At 42.6% G+C, this 21,902-nt stretch overlaps 1 protein-coding gene across 1 annotated transcript in view; it reads right to left on the bottom strand.

The window, feature by feature from the left end:
* The window catches only part of ARHGAP42 (Rho GTPase activating protein 42), a 470,299-nt gene that overhangs the window by 42,531 nt on the left and 405,866 nt on the right, over positions 1 to 21,902 (bottom strand). Inside the window, exons 12-14 of the mRNA XM_089687254.1 lie at positions 16,753 to 16,792; positions 8,146 to 8,208; positions 4,148 to 4,222 (exon numbers count right to left, since the gene is read on the bottom strand). Coding sequence (XP_089543380.1) covers positions 4,148 to 4,222; positions 8,146 to 8,208; positions 16,753 to 16,792 — 178 coding nt within the window. The remainder of the gene's footprint in view (positions 1 to 4,147; positions 4,223 to 8,145; positions 8,209 to 16,752; positions 16,793 to 21,902) is intronic.

Raw genomic sequence — 21,902 nt, 5'->3', positions numbered from 1 at the left:
ATTCATATTTCCCTCTCATTCACAGTTAGGTCAGCAGTTAGATTAGTTTTCTTCAGAGAAAAAAAATTTTAAATTATATATATACATATAGTGTGTATTATTTTTTGTAATCTAATTGTTGTTTCATGGAAACAAATGCATTGAGATAGAATGATTAAAAATTATTTTTTTTTAAGCTGATGAAAGATAGTAAAACCCCAAACCAACAGGGGTGTAGCTTAGTAGTTCAATCCACCTAAAATAGTTTTTTCATCTTTGAGCCGCTTATATTTTGGGGGGAATTCCATTGCTGAGATCTCTGCCGCTAATTTGTCTCCTCCTTGCCAAACTGCACTCCCTTGGCATCAGGGACTCTGCTCTCTCCTGGTTCTCCTCCTACCTTTCCCAACGCTCCTTCAGCGTCACCTACAACACTACCACCTCCCCCTCCCTCCCCTGCTCTGTCGGGGTCCCCCAAGGCTCTGTCCTCGGGCCCTTCCTCTTCTCCATCTATACCTCCTCCCTTGGCAAACTTATTCACTCCCATGGCTTCAATTACCACCTCTATGCCGACGACACCCAAATTTATCTCTCCACCCCCCACCTCACCCCCTCACTCTCTGCCCGCATCGCCCACCTCCTAAACGACATATGAGACTGGATGTCGCTCCATTTCCTCAAACTCAACCTATCCAAGACCGAGCTCCTCGTCTTCCCCCCACCCCACGCCCCCCCCCATCCTCTCCATCACTACTAACAACGCCACCATCTCTCCCACCCCACACGCCAAAGTCCTGGGTGTCACCCTGGACTCCCACCTCTCCTTCCTACCCCACATCCAACTGCTATCTAGATCTTGCAGGCTCCACCTCCGCAACATCTCCAAGATACGCACATTACTCACCCTAGACACCACCAAACAACTCGTACACTCCCTCATCATCTTATGCCTGGACTATTGCAATTCCCTTCTCACTGGCCTACCCAAACTATCGCTATCTCCACTCCAGTCGATCCTAAACTCAGCGGCTAGACTCATCCACCTCACCAACCGCTCCACATCTCCCTCCCCCCTCTGCCAATCCCTTCACTGGCTCCCGATTGCCCAACGCATCAAATTCAAACTGCTAACCCTGACCTACAAAGCCATTCACAACGCCGCCCCTAACTACATAACTGACCTGATACCCAAATACTACCCTACCCGTGCCCTCCGCTCCTCACAGGATCTCCTACTTTCTAGCAACCTGGTCTCCTCCTCCCACGCCCGATTGCAGGACTTCTCTAGGACTTCCCCCATCCTCTGGAACTCCCTACCCCAATCCATCAGACTGTCACCTACCCTCCTCACCTTCAGGCGCACCCTGAAAACCCTCCTCTTCAGGGAAGCCTACCCCAACCTCACCTAACACCTGACCTCACCTAACAACCTCCTCCACTCCTCCCACCACTCCGTCCCCCACAGCCATCTCCTCCTGTGCCACCTTCCCCTCCCTCCTAGATTGTAAGCTTGTGTACTGTTTTGTTACTGTCTTGTCTCATGTTCTGTCCCCCTTGCTACTGTACAGAGCTGAGCATACTCTTCGGCGCTATATAAATACTGTATAATAATAATAAGAACCAATCAGGAATTCAATACAGCAGCAGCCATCCATAACATGATACAAATTTTGAATGAATTAAAGCTGAACTCCACAAAACGTTAATTGTTTTTGTCTAAATCTTGTCTACATTTAAGTCTAATAAATTAAATCAATAACTGGGCTTTAAAATGGCAGACAGCTTCTGTGGTGCACCTTAGTGTTTGCCTTCATTTAAAGGAAAATGATGTTGCCTTTAGTGTGCAGTTGGCTGTGTACAAAGAAATTAAGTGTGACAGAGCATAGAGGGCAGTTTTCTTTCATACGAAGAAGATGCCATCTATCATGATCCATACAGACTAGCTAGGGTAAAACTAGAGAAGGGCATCAGGAGAAGTTGCCTGAGCAGAGAACAATGGCACAAATAAATATATTTTTGAAAATTCCATTATAATTCATGCATGATGGGCACCCGATTCTTCATAATGATTATAGCATTCAAATGACAAATGTAACACCCACATGTGGAAAGGATCACAGAAAATACAGTGTCTCACAGAAGTGAGTACACCCCTCACGTTTTTATAAATATTTTATTTTATCTTTTCAGGTGACAACACTGAAGAAATAACACTTTGCTACAATGTGACGTAGTGAGTGTACAGCTTGTATAACAGAGTAAATTTGCTGTCCCCTCAAAATAACTCAACACACAACCATTAATGTCTAAACTGCTGGCAACAAAAGTGAGTACACCCCTAAGTGAAAATGTCCAAACTGGGCCCAGTTAGCCATTTTCCCTCCCTGTTGTCACGTGGCTTGTTAGTGTTACAAGGTCTCTGGTGTGAATGGGGAGTAAGTGTGTTAAATTTGGTGTTATCCCTCTCACTCTCTCATACTGGTCACTGGAAGCTCAATATGGCACCTCATGGCAAAGAACTCTGAGGATCTGAAAAAAAGAATTGTTGCTCTACATAAAGATGGCCTAGGCTATAAGAAGATTGCCAAGACCCTGAAACTGAGCTGCAGCACAGTGGCCGAGACCATACAGCGGTTTAACAGGACAGGTTCCACTCAAAAAAGGCCTCGCCATGGTCAACCAAAGAATTTGAATGTAAGTGCTCAGCATCATATCCAGAGGTTGTCTTTGGGAAATAGACATATGAGTGCTGCCAGCATTGCTTAGAGGTTGAAGGGGTGGGGGGTCAGCCTGTCAGTGCTCAGACCATACACCGCACACTGCATCAAATCGGTCTACATGGCTGTCGTCCCAGAAGGAAGCCTCTTCTAAAGATGATGCACAAGAAAGCCCGCAAACAGTTTGCTGAAGACAAGCAGACTAAGCACATGGATTATTGGAACCATGTCCTGTGGTCTGCTGAGACCAAGATAAACTTATTTGGTTCAGATGGTGTCAAGCGTGTGTGGAAGCATTCAGGTGAGGAGTACAAAGACAAGTGTGTCTTGCCTACAGTCAAGCACGGTGGTGGGAGTGTCATGGTCTGGGGCTGCATGAGTGCTGCCGGCACTGGAGAGCTACAGTTCATTGAGGGAACCATGAATGCCAACATGTACTGTGACATAATGAAGCAGAGCATGATCCCCTCCCTTCAGAGACTGGGCCGCAGGGCAGTATTCCAACATGATAACAACCCCAAACACACCTCCAAGACGACCACTGCCTTGCTAAAGAAGCTGAGGGTAAAGGTGATGGACTGCCAAGCATCTCCCCAGACCTAAACCCTATTGAGCATCTGTGGGGCATCCTCATACGGAAGATGGAGGTGCGCAAGGTCTCAAACATTCACCAGCTCCGTGATATCATCATGGAGGAGTGGAAGAGGACTCCAGTGGTAACCTGTGAAGCTCTGGTGAACTCCACGCACAAGAGGGTTAAGGCACTGCTGGAAAATAATGGTGGCCACACAAAATATAGACACTTTGGGCCCAATTTGGACATTTTCACTTAGGGGTGTACTCACTTTTGTTGCCAGCGGTTTAGACATTAATGGCTGTGTGTTGAGTTATTTTGAGGGGCCAGCAAATTTACAAGCTGTACATTCACTTCGTCACATTGTAACAAAGTGTCATTTCTTCAGTGTTGTCACATGAAAAGATAGAATAAAATATTTACAAAAATGTGAGAGGTGTACTCACTTCTGTGAGATACTGTATATAGAATGTGAGAAACAGAATCATGTCCTGCTTTTTTTCCCTCTCTTGTCCTAGAAGGCCTTTGCAAGATCTGTGCCCTGGGAAAAAAATATCTCTAGCTATTTCTGCCTAATGGGCTTTATTTCTGAATATAAACAGTTGTTCTCTGAACTGGAGGCAAACAAAGATAATGAATACAGACATGTCTTATTTTATTGGTGCCCAGAAGCTGAAAAAAATGTATCTGTCTTTCTGCTAAGTAAAAGGCCAAATTGGGCTAATTAACCTGTGAACTATGTCCTTTACTGGTTTATATTATGTAGGTTTGCTTGATTGATAAAAAATAAGAAAACTTAGATATCATTGCTAATATTTAGTGATGTATGCCAGAAACATTCTTGTGTCACCTTATACGTATAGTAAAAAATACTTACAAAAAACGGTATTCATCAACTTCTGAACTTTAGAGTTCACACCTCCAATTCTGTACAGTCCCAAAATAGTGATACCTACAAATGACAATATAAAACATGTGAATGCTATAAAAGTGCTAAAGAGCAAAGACGTTTTTTTTTTTTTGGTTTTGCATATTCATAGCCAATATTGCGGCTGATCTACTAAGGTAAATAGGCTGTGCACTGCAACTGCACTACAAGTGCAGATGGAACTGCCCTGCAAGTGCACTGTTCTAGATCTGAGAGGAATACGCAAGGAAAATAAAAAAACAGCATTTTTGTTTGCGCATGATTGTATGAAAACAATCAGCAGAGCATCGCCTCTTTTCAGAGATTCCCCTTGGATCTAAAGCAACTGCACTTGCAGTGCACAGTATATTTACCTTTAGTAAATCAACCCCATTGTGTTGTACTACCAGGACCTAACAAAATTCATTCTTCTGTACACACAAAACAATTTCCCTTTAATACAAAATGAATACCCTTATGACCACCAGAATTCTTATATGATTATAATAATAAAAGCTAAAACTGGGAAGCGTTGATTGAAGCAGTTATTTGTTTTGTATACAGATAGTCCATATTAAGTTTGGCAAGATCCTGTAATTTGGTGATGGCTCCATGGCCTGTGTTAGAATCCGAATTTCTGTTATTTTATATATTCAACGGTAAAAACGTTTTTGGCAAAACTGGGGATGTATAGCTGGAGCAGAGCTAAGAAATGAGTCGCTGTAGTAGAGCTAGAAGATAAGCTACTGGAACAGAGCTAGGAGATGGAGGCGAGTTGCTGGAGCAGATGTACCACTGGAGCAGAGCAAGGAGAAGAGTTGGTGGAGCAAAGCTAAGATATTAGTTGAGGAGTTTGCTGGAGAAGAGCTAGGAGATGAGTTCCTGGAGCAAAGTTAGGAGAAGTGTTGCTTGAGCAAAGCTAAGATATGAGTTGATGGAGCCAAGATAGGAGATAGGTTGCTGGAGCAGAGCTAGGAGAACAGTTGTTGGGAGTACAGCTAGGAGATAAATTGATGGAGAAGATGGTTTCTTAGGGCAGAACTAGAAGATGAGTTGCTGGAGGAGAGCTAGAAGATGAGTTTTTGGAACAATTAGAAGATGAGTTGCTGGAGCACAGCTGCAAAATGAGTTGCTAGAGACAGCTAGGGGATGAGCAAACAAGTTGAAGAAAACGTTTGGCCAAAGCTATGTCTATACTTCTGCTATGGGTCACAGGAGTGCACTTAGTTCTGCAATCCTATGATGCCACTCAGCCGGTTCAAGCTCAGGAAAGATCCTGACTTTACAGTCAGATCCACCAAGATGCCTAGACTGGCAGATGGCTCAGCCTCTCAGTAAGCAGCTGAAAGCCTGAACCAGCCTCTCCTGCCTCCTCCACAGCCCAGTGCTCCAGTGACCAATGGAGGGGCAGAGCAGTCTCTGCAGACTGTAGACTGAGAACTGTGCATTCAGTGGTTTTTGATTCAGCTGGTAGGGGACAGATGCAGCATTGGACTAATGCTGCATCCATCTAGGTGAGTATGAATGATTGTTTTTTTAAATTCCTATACTTCTGTTTAAAGAAATAATTCCACGTATGGCTATATTATAGGTAGTTACATTGTACCAGCTAGGACCAGTGTAATTATGTATATATCATTCCTGGGTACCCCTGGAAGCTGGAAATCAGTGACATAGACACTGTTATTGCAGTGATCTCCACTTGCTTCCAGGTCCCATGCTGAGCAGCCAGCCTTATGCATTTTGAACACAGGATGCTGGCTGCTCAGAATACTTCCGAATGAATGCAAAGCTTTTTCTGATTGGATGAGGTGGAGAAAATTATGTCACAACCTGTCTCTCTGCCTCATCTAATTGGAGAATGCTTTGCATTCATTCACAAAATGCAAAGCATTTTATGAATGGCACTCGTGCCAATCAACTGACCTCCGGTTTTCACTAAGCAGGAGAGCAGTCACTTGGTGTGGGACCCAGAAGCAAGTGGAGATCACTGGAGTAGGGGTGTCAACTTCAGTGATTTCCATCCTCCAGGGGCATCGGTCAGGTATGGTATATACATAGTTACATTGTTCCAAGCTGGACCAATGTAACTATGTATAATATAGCCATACCTGAAATTATTCTTTAAATTAATAATACTGTGCTCCAGAAGCTTTTTCACATAACGTGCGCATTTTAAATAGTATGGGCCAGTTTTCAATTAGTTTTGTAGCAGCAAAACATGAACACAAATAATATCTGAATGACTTCAATAGGAAACATTTTAATACAATTTCTTTCCAGGAGCTGTAGTTCCTGGAAATTTCAGAGCACAAGTCTTGTTAAACATCTCACGGTCAGATCATTCCATTTTCTCTTTTTCATGATCCTTTTCAGCTCTGTGAGCGCAATAGCCAAGAATGGGGAGATATGTAAGCTCTACTGAAACTTCCTAAACATAGTTACATAGTTAGTCTGGCTGAAAAAAAGACAAACGCCTAATAAAAGCTTGTTTTGGAGATACAGCCAGGACTCCCGTTGAGTTCCTTATGCAGCACTCCCAGGCTGGAGCCATAGGGCGCCCAAAGGGATTTGAGAAAGCTACTTGGAGCTTTTGAAGTGCTTATTAAAGGTCTGCTGAACAACATGCTTTTCTAACTAACATTTATAGACAAGGTTTAAACAATGTCAAGATGCTCTTCTTACTAATTGTTACAGGCAAGATTTACACAATGTCAAGATGCTCCCTTGACTATCATTTACAAACTAGGTTTAAACAATGTCAAGAATATGTAGACTTACTGCTGTTGCTAATACAAGTAGTACAGGCTATTACTAGCAGTTGACAGATAGTCCAAGCATTCCAGAAAACCCCTCAAAGTGGATTTTCCAATAGCAATCCACCTTAAGCTAGCCATACATGGACATACTCTGGCTGAACAAGAAAAACGAATCCTATTCCCCCATCCACACATTTGAGATGGATGGGATGAATCCTCCCAGCTGAGCTTTTGCATTTTGGCAGCGGGGAGACTGCCGTTGGCAGGTTTTTATCCAGCAGGGTGGTTGAACAGAAGTCAGTAGAGTACATTGTTTAGATCTACGGTACTTTTGTTCAACTGCAATGGACACATGGTTTGAAATTCGGCTGGTCCCTGTAAAACTTTTTTTGATCCATCTACGGCCTCCTTTACTCTACTGTGATAAAGTAAAGGAAGACACATATTGAATCCCAACCATGGCACTACCTGCATGCAGTGGTGTATTTAGGTTTCGTGCTGCCCTAGGCAACACAAAAATCGGCTCCCCCCCACCACCACTACCACCAAGGAGAGACCCTGACAACGACACCCCCTCCCCCATGAAGATAATGAGAGCCTGACATTAACCAACAACACCCTAGCCCCCCCCACCCAAGTGAGCCTTCCACTACCACTCCCCCCCCATACACTGGCAACCCCCCACACACCAGCGAGAGATAGACACTCACCTTCACAGCTCCGGACATCCTCGGGAACAAGAGTCAGGCTCTGTATACACCATCAAGAAGCCCGCAGCCTCTATCAGATCTCACTTGGTCCCCATGCTGTGTGTCTCTTCTTCCATCCTTTCATTCAGGGGGCGGTACTGCCCCTGAAAAATGCTGATTCCCCCCCTGAAAAATGCCACCCTAGGCAAATGCCTTGTTTTCCTTGTGGTAAATATGCCCCTGTCTGCATGGAGTTGTTATTTTCTCCCTGTGTCTATGTGGGTTTCTTCCGGGTACTCCAGTTTCCTCCCACATTCCCAAACCATGCTGGTAGGTTATTTGGCTCCTATCTAAACTGGCCCTGGCATGTGAATGTGAGTTAGGGATCTTAGGATGTAAGCTCGTTGATGGCAGAGACTGATTTGAAGGTACAATACATGTGTAAAGCGCTGCGTAAATTGATGGCGCTATATAAGTATCTGAAATAAAATAATACATTAAATAATAAATAAACATTCACCTCGTGTCTCCACAGAATGGATACATTTCTTCACAAAATTGAAGCCGGATTCATTTAGGAACACTGTACAAAAAAGGAAAAGGAAGTGTTAAAACATAACTTCCAGTTCTAAGTGCAATATTAATACACTGATTTGTTTCAAAACTAATAAACCAACAGATTTTACAGAAGCACTCCATGACCTATGAACTTGGCCATACACTAATAGATGTTTCTTGCTTAGCTTGCAAACAATAAAAAAAAATCGAACAGACTCCTCCATTTAAACTTCCTCCGTTCACCAATGCTGGACTGCATCTAATTAGTTCAGCTGATAATTTCCTACACAGTTCCTTTGATTTTTCAGTAGAAGATGTCAGACGGAAGGGGGGCAACAGGGCCACCTATTTATCAAATTGTGTTAGCTTCATCAGAAACCAGACAAAATTTGCACAGTGTATGGCCAATTTAAGCCATGTGGCTACTCTTCTCAACTTTCCTCCCTCTAACATACCATGGCTTATCTCTTAACTGTCCATGAGTATGTGCACAAATGGCAGTTATTAAAAAAGCCAACATTTTGGTTTGACTTATTGATCATTTTAATCTTAAAGCAAGGGCAGCATGGCTTGTGACACACTATAAAAAGTAGGTAGGACAATTGTGCAAGTGACCGGATCCTTACAATGAGCTGACTTTGAAAAAACTAGGAGAATCTATGCAGTAGTAGATGAGGTATTATTATAAAACAGATGGAGGGTTACATTTTCCTTCATGAGGGAGCAACTGTTCTATGTATATGTTCAGCTAACCTGGTTCTACCCAACATAAAACAAGCAGGTGTACAATGTGCAACCCCATTATAACTAAATGATGCTTTTCATTGTTGTGCTATACTGTACTCTGCTGTGTTCTGTGCCCTTTCATTTCCAGCTAAAGTGGAAGTCTACCAGCTGCTTGCTACTCACTCCTTAACCTCCTCGGCAGTCTGATTATTTCCGATTTTTTGTGCTGAAAGCGGTACCATTTTTTTGTATGGAAATATGTAGTTTTTTATTGTAGGCTGTAATTTTTAGGAATAACTCACTGAAATCTGTACGAAGAAGAGTCTAGTAAACATCCCGGGTAGGATAAAATTTGAAACACAAAATCATAAATCATAATGTAATAAATATTCATAAAAAATAATAATATAATAATAATAAATTTAATTCAATAATATAATCAAACCAAAAACACTGAAATTTGAAATACAGAGGCAAATTCGCACATCGCTGAGCAAAGTCGCAAAATCGTTTTCATTGTCTGATGACGAATTTCCCCACGAATCATTATCACTCAATTCTGCAAGTGGTTCTGATTTACTATTGCTGTTCTCTAGCTGGTCTAAAACCGCTTTTGACATAAAGGGACGCTTTTTGGACGCCATGGACTTTTCTAAGTTTCCAGGCAGAAAGAACAGTCAAAATGCAGGCAGGGCACAGGACAAAGCACTCGGGACAAAATGTATGGGAAATGCATTGAAACAGCAATGTTTTACTATGTAATAGTCATTTCAAAAAAAATGCGCCGACGTCACAGGGACCGGAACACGTAAGCCGGATGCCGGCATCGGCCGGAGGAGATGGCCGGGGACGCTGCAGGGGACACATCGTGGGAGCGAAGAACAAGGTAAGTGCTGCAGGGACTCCCTGAGCAATGCCGCATGGTAAGCCCGAGTGTAGCTCGGGGTTACCGCTTTTGGTACTGACATTTTACCCCGAGCTACACTCGGGAATACCGCTAAGGAGGTTAATGTCACTTTTCAAAAATAAAATCATCAGGTCCAAAAGCAGACACCAGATAATACTTTAGGTTATCACTGTAATGTATAACAGCCTTATGTCTCTCTCTGATTTTGTTTCACTTAAAGGAAAACTCTACTTTTGGTAAAAAAAAAACAAACTGTAAAATTGCTAGACAGGCAATAGTAAACTACTATTATAAAAATTGCCTATTTCATTCGACTGCTGCTGTAATTTTCCACAGAAATAATATTACATGTTGTATGACAATGTGGAGTTATTCTGTATACTACTGGTGTACAGAACGCCCCCCAGAAATGTAATTTTCTGCTTTTATGATAGACTCACTGATTTTTTCTGGTGCTTTCACTAAGACACAAGTAACCTTTTAGGCATCCCCTACAACAGGAGTTTAATTTTTGATGAGATGCTCCTTAAGGGTTGTTTACTAAAGGGAGACAGACACTGCAGTTTGTACAAACCAAGTAGCAACCACCCTAGTCTATAAAAAGCCTTTGCAGTAAGGTGCACATGGAAGGGCAATGCACATTACAAATGTAGCGCTAACTAAGTGGTGCTAGTGTAAGGTAGTGAGTGAGCTTGAATTACTGTTGGTTCAGTGTGAGGTCAGGCTTAATGACTCAGCAGGTTGGGACTCTATCACCTTTACCTGGTTCTGGAGGTCCATGGAAACGTCAAGAAGCCAGTGGGTGGAAGGGTGGAGACCTCAATCTTCATATTCATGGGAATCTGACCAATCCCAGGCTAGGAGGCCGTGGTAGTGTGGTAGACTAGACTATAAATATGAGAGAGCCATGCTAGCAGGGGAGTCGGGTGGAAGATGGATTGCTGAGAGGTGTTGCTATGTGGCCTGGGAGTGAGCCCCAGAGGAGGGGAATTCTGCCTCCAGGCTGGAGGCTGAAAGCTGAGGAGAAACTGAAAGAGGAAGCTCCACTGCCCTTCCATTCACTGGGGAAGGACAGTCTGCAGGGCTTGGAGAGGAATCGGCCCAGCTGGAAGGCCTGAAAGCAGTTCTTTCCACAGCTGCAGGACAAGGACAATGTGAGTACCTCTATTCTCCCTGAAGGGAGAAGGTCTGCTGGATGCAAGTTCTGGCAAGTCTTCAGCGGGCAGTTCATAGCTTACACCATTCCATGTCCTGGGACATGGAATGGTGGGCTGTTATTCTGTGCACCAAGGGGACCAAGAGCTCCTACACATTGTCACGTTACTAGAAATCCACTCAAGGATACCAAGCTCCTAGAAGGGGATTGCTTTACTAAGGACTATAATGGTTCTGGCTGGAATGCAGTCAAGTGTCTGTTGTTTTTTTATTTACTAAGTGTGCTAGAGTAGGAAATGTCCTCATTCTGCTTTTTCTTCAATCAAATTGGGCATCCCATAACCCATTTACCCTATCCAAGTTTAACCCCTTAATAAAACAAAAAACTCAAGCTCATGGACTGTTTACTGACTCTAAAAGGTACAAATGTGGAAAATGCCTTTTGCCTGGCCGTGCAGAGCATAGAAGGACCCAAATCAAATCCAGCGGCTCTTATGAGGGTAGTGCTACTCAAACAAAGTTTCCCAGGACACTTACCAGCTAGCCTGCAAACAAACTAAATTGACCCGAACAATTCACATGAAAAACAGAGGGTTTAGTTGCACACATTTGCAAATATATGTGCAAGGCGTAGTGCCTATGTCAAGGCTCCTTTGTATAATGAGGTCCTAAATCTTTAGTTTTGAGAGTCTCCAAGATGGAGCACATATAGCAGTGGATAGATTGGGGCAGGTTTGCCTGGAAGGAGCCCACCCTCTCCTTAAAGGCACAGGGATGCCCCCAGAAACAGCACAATGGCAGCTGAAGGAATCCAGTGTGTCCCTGCATCAAATTCAACCAACTGTACAAAAAAGTGGCAAGCACCCCAATCTATAACCAGCCTTTGCATTAAGGTGCACATGAAAGGGCAATACACATAACAAACAAAAATTTCCCAGCACATTTACCAGCCAGCCTACAAACAAACCAAACTGTCCCTGTCTAACAGTTCACATTAAAAACAGAGGCTTTAGTTGCACATTTTATTGTTTTTAACATGAATTGTTAGACAGGGACAATGTGTCTTCTTTGCAGGCTAGCTGGTAAGTGTGAAAGGGAAATTTTTGTTTGTGAGACACTGCAGTTTTCCTCATTAGAACACTTAGATGTCATCGGGTGGCTATAATAAAGGCTGAGCCTTTATTCAGGATTTACTCTGGAAAAAGCACGGTGAAACAGAAAAAGTAGGAATATGCAAACAATTTGTTAAAATTCTTTCAATCTACATAGACCACTCAGAGGATTGTTTTTATTTCAACAAAAGTGGAGTTGCACTTTTAGTTACTGTAGCCTGACCTCTCCTGACTTCCTGGTTAACATGCCAACTGCCATCAAATGTCAAATTGGAGTGCCATTGCAGGTCTCTGAGGTAATATCACGTGGCTGGGAAACGCCATGAAACAGGGAAAGTCAGTCCCCCAGTGAAACTAAATCAGAGAGGTGCACAGAAGACACCTCTCTGGTTAATTAAATAAAAGCAGGCATTATACAGTGTCTAATTTTAGGCAGGAAATTTCCTTTTCCTTTTAGGGCTCATTCAAGCGGGTGCTGACACCCATCCTACATGTTGAATTGACGTTTTCTGCATCTGCATCCACCTTGGAGTTGTGCAAAGGCAGCCTTTACAAGTAAAAGCAGACTCCAAAGCTGCAGTGACAAAGCTGAATTACAAAATTTGACATGCTTTTGAATCTGTACAACGCATCCTTCACACATGTCAAATTTTGACATGTGACTGTTTCCGTGCAGCCGATGCATCTACTCGTATAGGCTGACTGTGCACAGCTCCAAGGCGGATGCAGATACAGAAAACAATGCCTCAGGACACGTGTCAACCCCTGACTGAATGAACCCGTAACATTTCAAACAGAAAACAAGTCCACATTAGGTGTCTGAGAACTCTGTGATAAGGAATAAGTGAAGAAGTCACTTAACTAAACATGTGGCCTGACGATCGGAGGAAGAAGAGTTTCCTAAATGTTGTAAAGCATTTACATTTTTTTGGGTGGATTCACATTTTAATAACATTCCTCTATATACATTAGCTTGCCAAAAGTATTAGGATGCCTGCCTTTCCACGTACATGAACTTTAATCCCAGTCATAGTACGTAGGGTTCAATCTTGAGTTGGCCCACCCTTTGCAGCTATAACAGCTTCAACTCTTCTGGGAAGGCTGTCCACAAGGTTTAGGAGGGTGTCTATGGCGATGACCCTGATGGGTGACATCACTTCAGGCACGGATGCCATCTTTGGACTCTCAAAAGAACCCATGCAAGTACATCCATCACATGAGGTTCTAAGGCTATGTACAAAATGCATAACAATGTGAGTGCTTTGGTTATATCTTATTTTATTGCATAATAAACGATATCATGCTATGGGAGTTCTTTCTCTTTATGGATCCTGTGGGAGCTGGTCTTATTGATTAGAGCCATTTAAAGGGGAATATCGACCTGGTCTTGGTCTGGAAGACATATGCTGTTTCTTCTGCTCTGAAATTGTCTGGAGGATATGATTTGATCTGGGAGGATCCAGGAGTGATCCCAAAGGCGTGTAGGCCCTTTTAGGGTCATGGTAAGGAGGTGAGGAGCCAATCAGAGGCTGCAACGCACAAGAATCACCTGCATGTTTTCCACATATTTTTGTGGACACTGGTGTCACGTATTGTCAGATTGGATTCATATATTTTTTCAGGAGATATATATATATATATATATATATATATACAGTTGCAAGAAAAAGTATGTGAACCCCTTGGGATTACGTGGAGTTTTGCATGAATTGGGCATAAAATGTGCTCTGAACGTCATCTAAGTCACAACAATAGAAGAACACAGTCTGCTGAACATAATACTACACAAACATTAGATGTTGCCATGGTTTAATTGCACATAACATGTAAACATTCACAGTGCATGGAGGAAAAAGTATGTGAGGCCCTAGCTTAATGACTTCTCCCAGAGCTAATTGGAGCCAGGAGTGAGCCAACCTTGACTCCAATCAGTGTGATGATATTGGATGTGTTGCTGACAGCTGTCCTGCCCTTAAAAAACACACACCTGTTTTGGGTTTACTGGTTTCAAGAAGCACTGTCTGATGTGAACCATGCCTCGCAGAAAAGAGCTCTCAGAAAACCTACAATCAAGAATTGTTGACTTGCATGAAGCTGGAAAGGGTTACAAAAGTATCTCCAAAAGCCTTGATGTTCATGTGTCCACGGTAAGACAGACTGTCTACAAATGGAGAAAGTTTAGCACTGTTGCTACTCTCCCTAGGCGTGGTCGTCCTGTAAAATGACTGCAAGAGCACAGCGCAGAATGCTGCATGAGGTAATGAAGAATCCCAGAGTGTCAGCTAAAGACCTACAGAAATCTCTGGCACATGCTAACATTTTTGTTGACACATCTACAATAAGGAAAACATTAAACAAGAATGGAGTACATGGGAGGACACCACGGAGGAAGCCATTGCTGTCCAAAAAGAATATTGCAGCACGTTTGAAGTTTGCTAAAGAGCACCTGGATGTTCCACAGCACTACTGGCAAAATATACTGTGGACAGATGAAACCAAGATTGAGTTGTTTGGGAAGAACACACAACACTATGTGTGGAGAAAAAAAGGCACAGCACACCAACATCAAAACCTCATCCCCACTGTAAAACATGGCGGAGGGAGCATCATGGTTTGGGGCTGCTTTGCTGCCTCAGGGCCTGGACGGATTGTTGTCATTGATGGGAAAATTAATTCCAGAGTTTATCAAGGCATTTTGCAGGAAAACGTAGGACCATCTGTCCACCAACTGAAGCTCCGCAGAGGATGGGTGATGCCACAGGAAAATGACCCAAAGCATACAAGTAATTCAACAAAACAATGGCTGCAACAGCACAGAATACGCCTTCTGTGGCCCAGTCAGAGTCCTGACCTCAACCCGATTGAAATGCTGTGGCATGATCTTAAGAGAGCGATTCACACCAGACATCCCAAGAATATTGCTACACTGAAACAGTTTTGTGAAGAGGAGTGGTCCAAAATTACTCCAGATCGTTGTGCAGGTCTGATCTGCAACTACAGGAAACGTTTGGTTGAGGTTATTGCTGCCAAAGGAGAGTCAACCAGTTATTAAGTCCAAAGGTTCACATACTTTTTCCTCCCTGCACTGTGAATGTTTACATGTTATGTGCAATTAAACCATGGCAACATCTAATGTTTGTGTAGTATTATGTTCCGCAGACTGTGTTCTTCTATTGTTGTGACTTAGATGACGTTCAGAGCACATTTTATGCCCAATTCATGCAAAACTCCACGTAATCCCAAGGGGTTCACATACTTTTTCTTGCAACTGTATATATATATACACACACACACACACATTTTTTTCACCATTTTGTATATTATTGGAATAATTATATTTTAGGGGTTTATATTTATTTATATTTTTGTTATTTGATTTGAGTGTTTGCACACAGAGCACTTGTTTGTCACTTGTGACCATTCTTCCAAAAGTGCATTTGTGAGGTCAGGCACTGATGTTGAACAAGAAGGCCTGGCTCTGTCTGCACTAATTCATCCCAAAGGTGTTCTATCAGGATGAGGACAGGACTCTGTGCAGGCCAGTCAAGTTCCTCCACCCCAAACTCGCTCATCCATGTCTTTATGGATCTTGCTTTGTGCACTGGTGCACAGTCATGTTGGAACGGGAAGGGGCCATAAAAAAAAAGTTCCACAAAGTTGGGAGCATGAAATTGTCCAAAATGTCTTGGTATGCTGACACCTTAAGAGTTACCTTCACTGGAATTAATGGGCCAAGCCCAAACCCTGACAAACAACCCCACACCATAATCCCTCCTCCACCAAACTTTACACTTGGCACAATGCTGTCAGGCAAGTACCATTCTCCTGGCAACCGCCAAACCCAGACACATCCATCAGATTGCCAGACAGAGAAGCATGATTCATCACTTCAGAGAACATGTCTCCACTGCTCTAGAGTCCAGTGGTGGCGTGCTTTACACCAGTGCATCCGACACTTTGCATTGCACTTGGTGATGTAAGGCTTGGATGCAGCTGCACGGCCATGGAAACCCATTCCATGAAGCTCTCTACGCATTGTAGTTTTGCTAATCTGAAGGCCACACGAAGTTTGGAGGTCTTTAGCGATTGACTCTGCAGACAGTTGACGACTTCTGCGCACTGTGAGCTTCAGCATGCGCTGACCCCGTAGTCATTTTACGTGGCCTACCACTTTGTGGCTAAGTTGCTGTTGTACCTAGTTGCTTCCACTTTGTTATAATACCATGGACTTATTGTACAGGTGGCAACCTATCATGGTATCACACTTGAATTCATTGAGAGCGACCCATTTTTTCACAAATGTTTGTAGAAGCAGTCTACCTAGGTGCTTGATTTTATACACTTGTGGCCTTGGAGGTGATTGAAACACCTGGCCCAATACTTTTGGCAATATGGTGCAGTTTTAAGTGTTTCCAATCAGTGTAGAGCAGATTGAAAAAGAAATCGAATACTGTCCTGCACAGCCTGGACAGTCCTAGTTTTAGATTTTTAGCAAAGCCATTGATGTCAGCTCATGAGTTGTATTTCTTATGTAGTTCTGTGAAGAATCCACTAGAGGGTGAGTGATACAGCACTTCTATAGTCTGTGCCAGTTTTCAGCAGAAAAGATAATACAATAGCACTTAGACAGAACAATCAATCAATTCATTCATCTCTCATTCATACTTACTTTCTTCTTTTTTGCTTATAATTGCTGGGAGTGTGTAAATCTAAAAGAGGAAAATAACATAGTATTCATTAATTTACAGGAAGCAGACTGAAACAGTGTTTCAAAGTAAACCCAATCGCTATAAATCTCATATAATCTTTAATATGTTCATGTCAGTGAAATGTGGTGCTTCAGTCTTTTTTTGTAGGGAACTGCTTTAAACAAAATCCCTAGAAGGCACCCTAAAAACTCATTGAATTATGATGATCATAAGAAATATTGCAAAAATGTAAAAGGGCGAGAAAAACACTAACAGACAATACTTCAATGTTAAACTTTCTGTCTGAACAGTTTGGTTTAGTGGAAAATAAACAGAGCGCTATTAATCTGGACAGCATCGCTGTGTCTTGTGCGCTGATTACATAACGGAACACAGCAGGGAGCCTCAAAGATATTCTCGGATTTCTCCCACTCAATTAAAGGGCGCTTACCAAATGTACAGTCTTTTAATAAATACACTATTGTTTTATTACAAGAAAACACACAATACTTCTAGTAGAAAATAGGTCAAACTTGCAGAACCTTCTGAACATAATAAGGCTGCTACGTAGGGTTGCTACCTTTCTTCAAGCCAAACCCGAACACTTTTACCAGCACACAGCAAAAAAATGTTTTGTAGTATACACTATACACCCTGTTCCAAATTATTATGCAAATTCTATTTAAGTGTCACAAAGATTAAATATTTTGTTTTTTGTTTTTCAGTTTAACTCATGGGTGGCATTGTGTGTCAGGGCTCTTTTGATCACTAAAAACAATCTCGGACACCTGTGATAATTAGATTGGCCGGTGAGCCCAATTTAAGGAAAAAACTACTAAAGGAGGGTGTTCCACATTATTAAGCAAAGCACAATTTTCAGATATTTGAAGCTGCTGGTGTCTCTGGAGTCCCACTGACATCAAGGTGGAGAGTCCTCCAGAGTCTTGCAACTGTGCATAAACCTTCTATTCAGCCACCACTAACCAATGCTCACAAGCAGAAACGGCTGCATTGGGCAGAAAAATACATGAAGACTAATTTTCAAACAGTCCTATTCACTGATGAGTGCTGTGCAACCCTGGATGGTCCAGATGGATGGAGTAGTGGATGGTTGGTGGACGGCCACCCTGTTCCAATAAGGCTGCAACGTCAGCAAGGTGGTGGTGGAGTCATGTTTTGGGCCGAAATCATGGGAACAGAGCTGGTCGGCCCCTTTAGGGTCGCCGAAGGTGTAAAGATGACCTCTGCAAAGTATGTGGAGTTTATGACTGACCACTTTCTTCCCTGGTACAGAAGGAAGAACTATGCTTTTCGTAATAAAATCATCTTCATGCATGACAATGCACCATCTCATGCTGCAAAGAATACCTCTGCATCAATGGCTGCTATGGGGATAAAAGGAGAGAAAGTCATGGTGTGGCCTCCATCCTCCCCTGACCTCAAGCCTATTGAGAACCTTTGGAGCATCCTCAAGCAAAAGATCTATGAGGGTGGGAGGCAGTTTATATCCAACCAGCAGCTGTGGGAGGCTATTCTGACATCTTTCAAACAAATTCAAGCAGAAACTGTCCAAAAACTCACAAGTTCAATGGCTGCAAGACTTGTGAAGCTGCTATCAAATAAGGGGTCCTATGTTACAATGTAACGTGACCTGTCAAAATGTTTAAAAAGTTAAAATGTTAAAAGTTTGATTGAAATAGCTTTTGATTTCAGTAAATATGCTGCAAACACAACAAATGACAATTTTCAGTTCTTTACAACCTATAAAGTGTTTTCAAACTTACTGTGCGGAATAATTTGGAACAGTGCATTGGAAGTGTTTTATGTTTAAAAACAATACTGTTATCATTAGGAGATTTGTTCAATAAAATGTGAATTGTACTCTTAATAGTTGATAACATGAGAATTATGCTGACTGTTATTTACATCAATTATTTAGGTAAATGAGAAAAATATCAATTGCATAATAATTTGGAACACGGTGTACATATATTTTGTAATTAAATAACATTTCTAATCATATTGAGTTAATCACAAGAGTCCCCCCTTCAGGGGCGGACTACAACTCATGGGGCCCCCGGGCAAAGGGGGATCATGGGGCCCCTGTGTCCTTGCCCAAATTCAAGAAAGAAAAAAGCTATCAGGGGCATCTCATGGGACCCCCTACTGACCCCGGGCCCTCGGGCAGTGCCCAAGTTTCCAAATGGTCAGTCTGCCCCTGCCCCCCTTACATCAGAGTCTACAGAGTTTTCCTTTAGATATGAATCCACAAAGTTCCCCTTTACATCTGAATTTGAGGAGTTCCGCCTTTACATCTGAATATGCAGAGTTCCCCTTTACATCTGAATACGTGGAGTTCCCCATTATATCTGAATCTGCAGGGTTTAATCTTACATCTGAATCTGCAGAGTTTCCCTTAAGATCTGAATCTGCATAGTTCCCCTTTACATCTGAATCTGCAGAGCCCCCACTTACATCATGGTTCCTAGTATTTCCCTTTAATCAAGGTTCCCAGAGCCCCCCATGATTACATTTGCAGAGTTTCCCTTTAAATCTGAATCTGCAGAGTTGTCTCTTACATCTAAATCAGCAGAATTTCCATTTACACTGTACCTCTCCAGTCTGTGTGGGGGGAGGTGACTGTTAGTGCTGGGTCTGGGCAGCGTAGAGAGAGTGTTACAGACACTCTCAGCTGACAACTGCAGCCAGCATCCTGGCCTGGGAGCCACAGTCTGGGCAAAATTATGTGCCTGGGCTTTAGGCAACAAACTGTGATGCACTTCTGACACCTTCATACTGGAAACAGCATTAACTTTTTCACGAATTTGAGTTAAAGTAGCTCTTCTATTAGACTGGACTACACAGGCACGCCTTTGTTCTGCACATGCATCAGTGAGCTTTGGCCACCCATGACCCTGTTCTCGGTTTACCAGTTGTCCTTTCTTGGACCACGTTTGGTAGGTCCTGACCACTGCAGACCAGGAAAATCCCACAAAAGGTGCTCTGAACCAGTTGTTCTGCCATTAGAATTTGGTCCTTGTCAAAACGCATCAAGGTCACTTGCTGTCTAATATATCCCACCCACGTTCACATGCTACTGTAACAAGATAATCAATGTTATGTCAGTGATCATATTGTTATGGCTGATCTGTGTATCTGTCAGTTTCCCTCTCCAACCAAAAGATCTCACCCCTGCACTCCTCCCTTGTACCTACCCCCCTTTTCCTTGCCCCCCAAGCATCCCTTTATACCTTTCCAAATACCCACCCCCATTGTTTTATTCTCTTTTTTTGTCTTTTTACTTTGTTTTCTTGCTCTGTTTCAGTACAATTACCATGTTGCTATTTAAACCCAGAGAAGTGACACAAACTGTATGTCCTAAGAAATGAAAAGCCTTTTTAATCGATATGGGGTTAAACCACCATAATACTCAGGTAGTTCGGAGAGAGCACAAGAATTGGTGCATTGTCATGCTTCATCTGTCATACTTACTATAAACCTTCTTAGGAGATTTAGATATGTGCTTTATACTATGACTATATTTTTATTTGTGATCCCATACATCCTTTGAATCTGAATTACCTCCTTTCTATGCCAATATCTTGGCTGATGTGTATTTGTATGTCTGAATTTTCCTGCAATCCCTGTACCAATCTGTTTGATAACTCCCTGTACTACACTTTGTATATTGTGTTTATAAAGGGGCCCCAAGAAGCGTGCCTCTGCCTTCCTGCTTTAGGAACAATGTTGGAACACTAGTGTCATGCAAAAATGTGAAGAAGGAAATTTCACTGTACTGTGCTTACCTAGATACTGCTATATCAATGGCCCAGTGAACAGCATATAGAATGGTGATAGGATAGTCTATGGTGTCATTCTACCATGTTGCTCAGTGGCCATAATGACGTTTTAGCGTTCAGCGAAAGAAAGGAACTGAAACTGTAAGTTAATCTGATTATAATTATATTTAATAATATATCAGTCTATATCAGCATTATGGTTGCCCTCAAAGGGCCGATTGTATCTGTAAGACTAGATGTCCAGAACACCCAACCCCCCCTTACATCAGAAGTCAAGAATCTCTCACCCTCCCTTAGATCACAGTGCACCTCCTTTACCTTGTGCTGCTGCCAGGAAGAAGTTGGTGGTGGAGCTGGGAAGCGGAAAGTGCAGGGTCTGGAGGAGGACCAGAGGAGGGCTGGAGTAAGGTGTCATAGTCTACTGAATGCTGAGACCAGGGGAGATGGAGATGAGGGGTTGATGTGGCAGCACAGAGAAGCACAGGATCTGGTGGAGGAGGCCAGATTTGTGTTTGACACATGTGCTGTTGAAGGAAGATGCTTACTTTTTCCTATTCTGAGGGCAGTCTGGTCCCGTCACTTGATCTTCCCAGTGGCCGGCTTCAGGGTAGAGGAGAGAGTGGCGACAATGGATGGAATACCTGTGCGATGATGTAACCCATAGGTTTACTATGTGGCATCCGTTGTCGGCTGTCCCTCCTCTTCCCTGGGAGCCGATCATGTGACCAGACCAGAGCGATCTAAGAATAGGTAAGTACAAGCAATTTTCTTCTACAGGGTAGTTAGAATAGGCATTAGAAGGGGGGTGAGAGACATTTGAAGCATAGTTAGTTATATCCTGGAATTCTATTTTAACAAATAATTTGTTTTAGTATACAGATTTTTTTTTTATATTGCACTTAATAATCTTCCATCTTTAGATTGTTGCACTGCTTTTTGTAAAGCTAATATTTGGAGGAGTAGAGGTAAAAAGGCCCCAGTGACCATTCCTGCAATTTAATCCATTATGATCCGCATGACTGAGGAGTGTAGAAAGAGTGTGCCCATTGTGCAAACTTTTTTATGCTAAAAGGGGCCTAATTTTCCCTCTTAGAAGGATGGGAGGTATGAACTCTTGGTACTGGATAGAGTGGTGGGTGGTTAGAACATCTGTCAGGTTTATATGGTTCTTCGTACTCCAGCTACAGAGATTCCCCCCATTTTCTGCCCAAGTGACCATTATTATCAGAAAGTGATGGCAATTATATTCTCATCCCATTTTATATACAGTACACTTTAGTGGCATGCTGACTTCATAGCTCTTGGGAACTCCAGACAGAATGTATTAATTG

Source organism: Staurois parvus, unplaced genomic scaffold, assembly GCF_062004578.1.
Source record: "Staurois parvus isolate SC_StPar_1 unplaced genomic scaffold, SC_StPar_1.0 ptg000422l, whole genome shotgun sequence".
NCBI classification, from domain to species: domain Eukaryota; kingdom Metazoa; phylum Chordata; class Amphibia; order Anura; family Ranidae; genus Staurois; species Staurois parvus.
The sequence above is the reverse complement of the archived record's forward strand: the minus strand, read 5'-3'. Positions and strand labels throughout refer to the sequence as shown.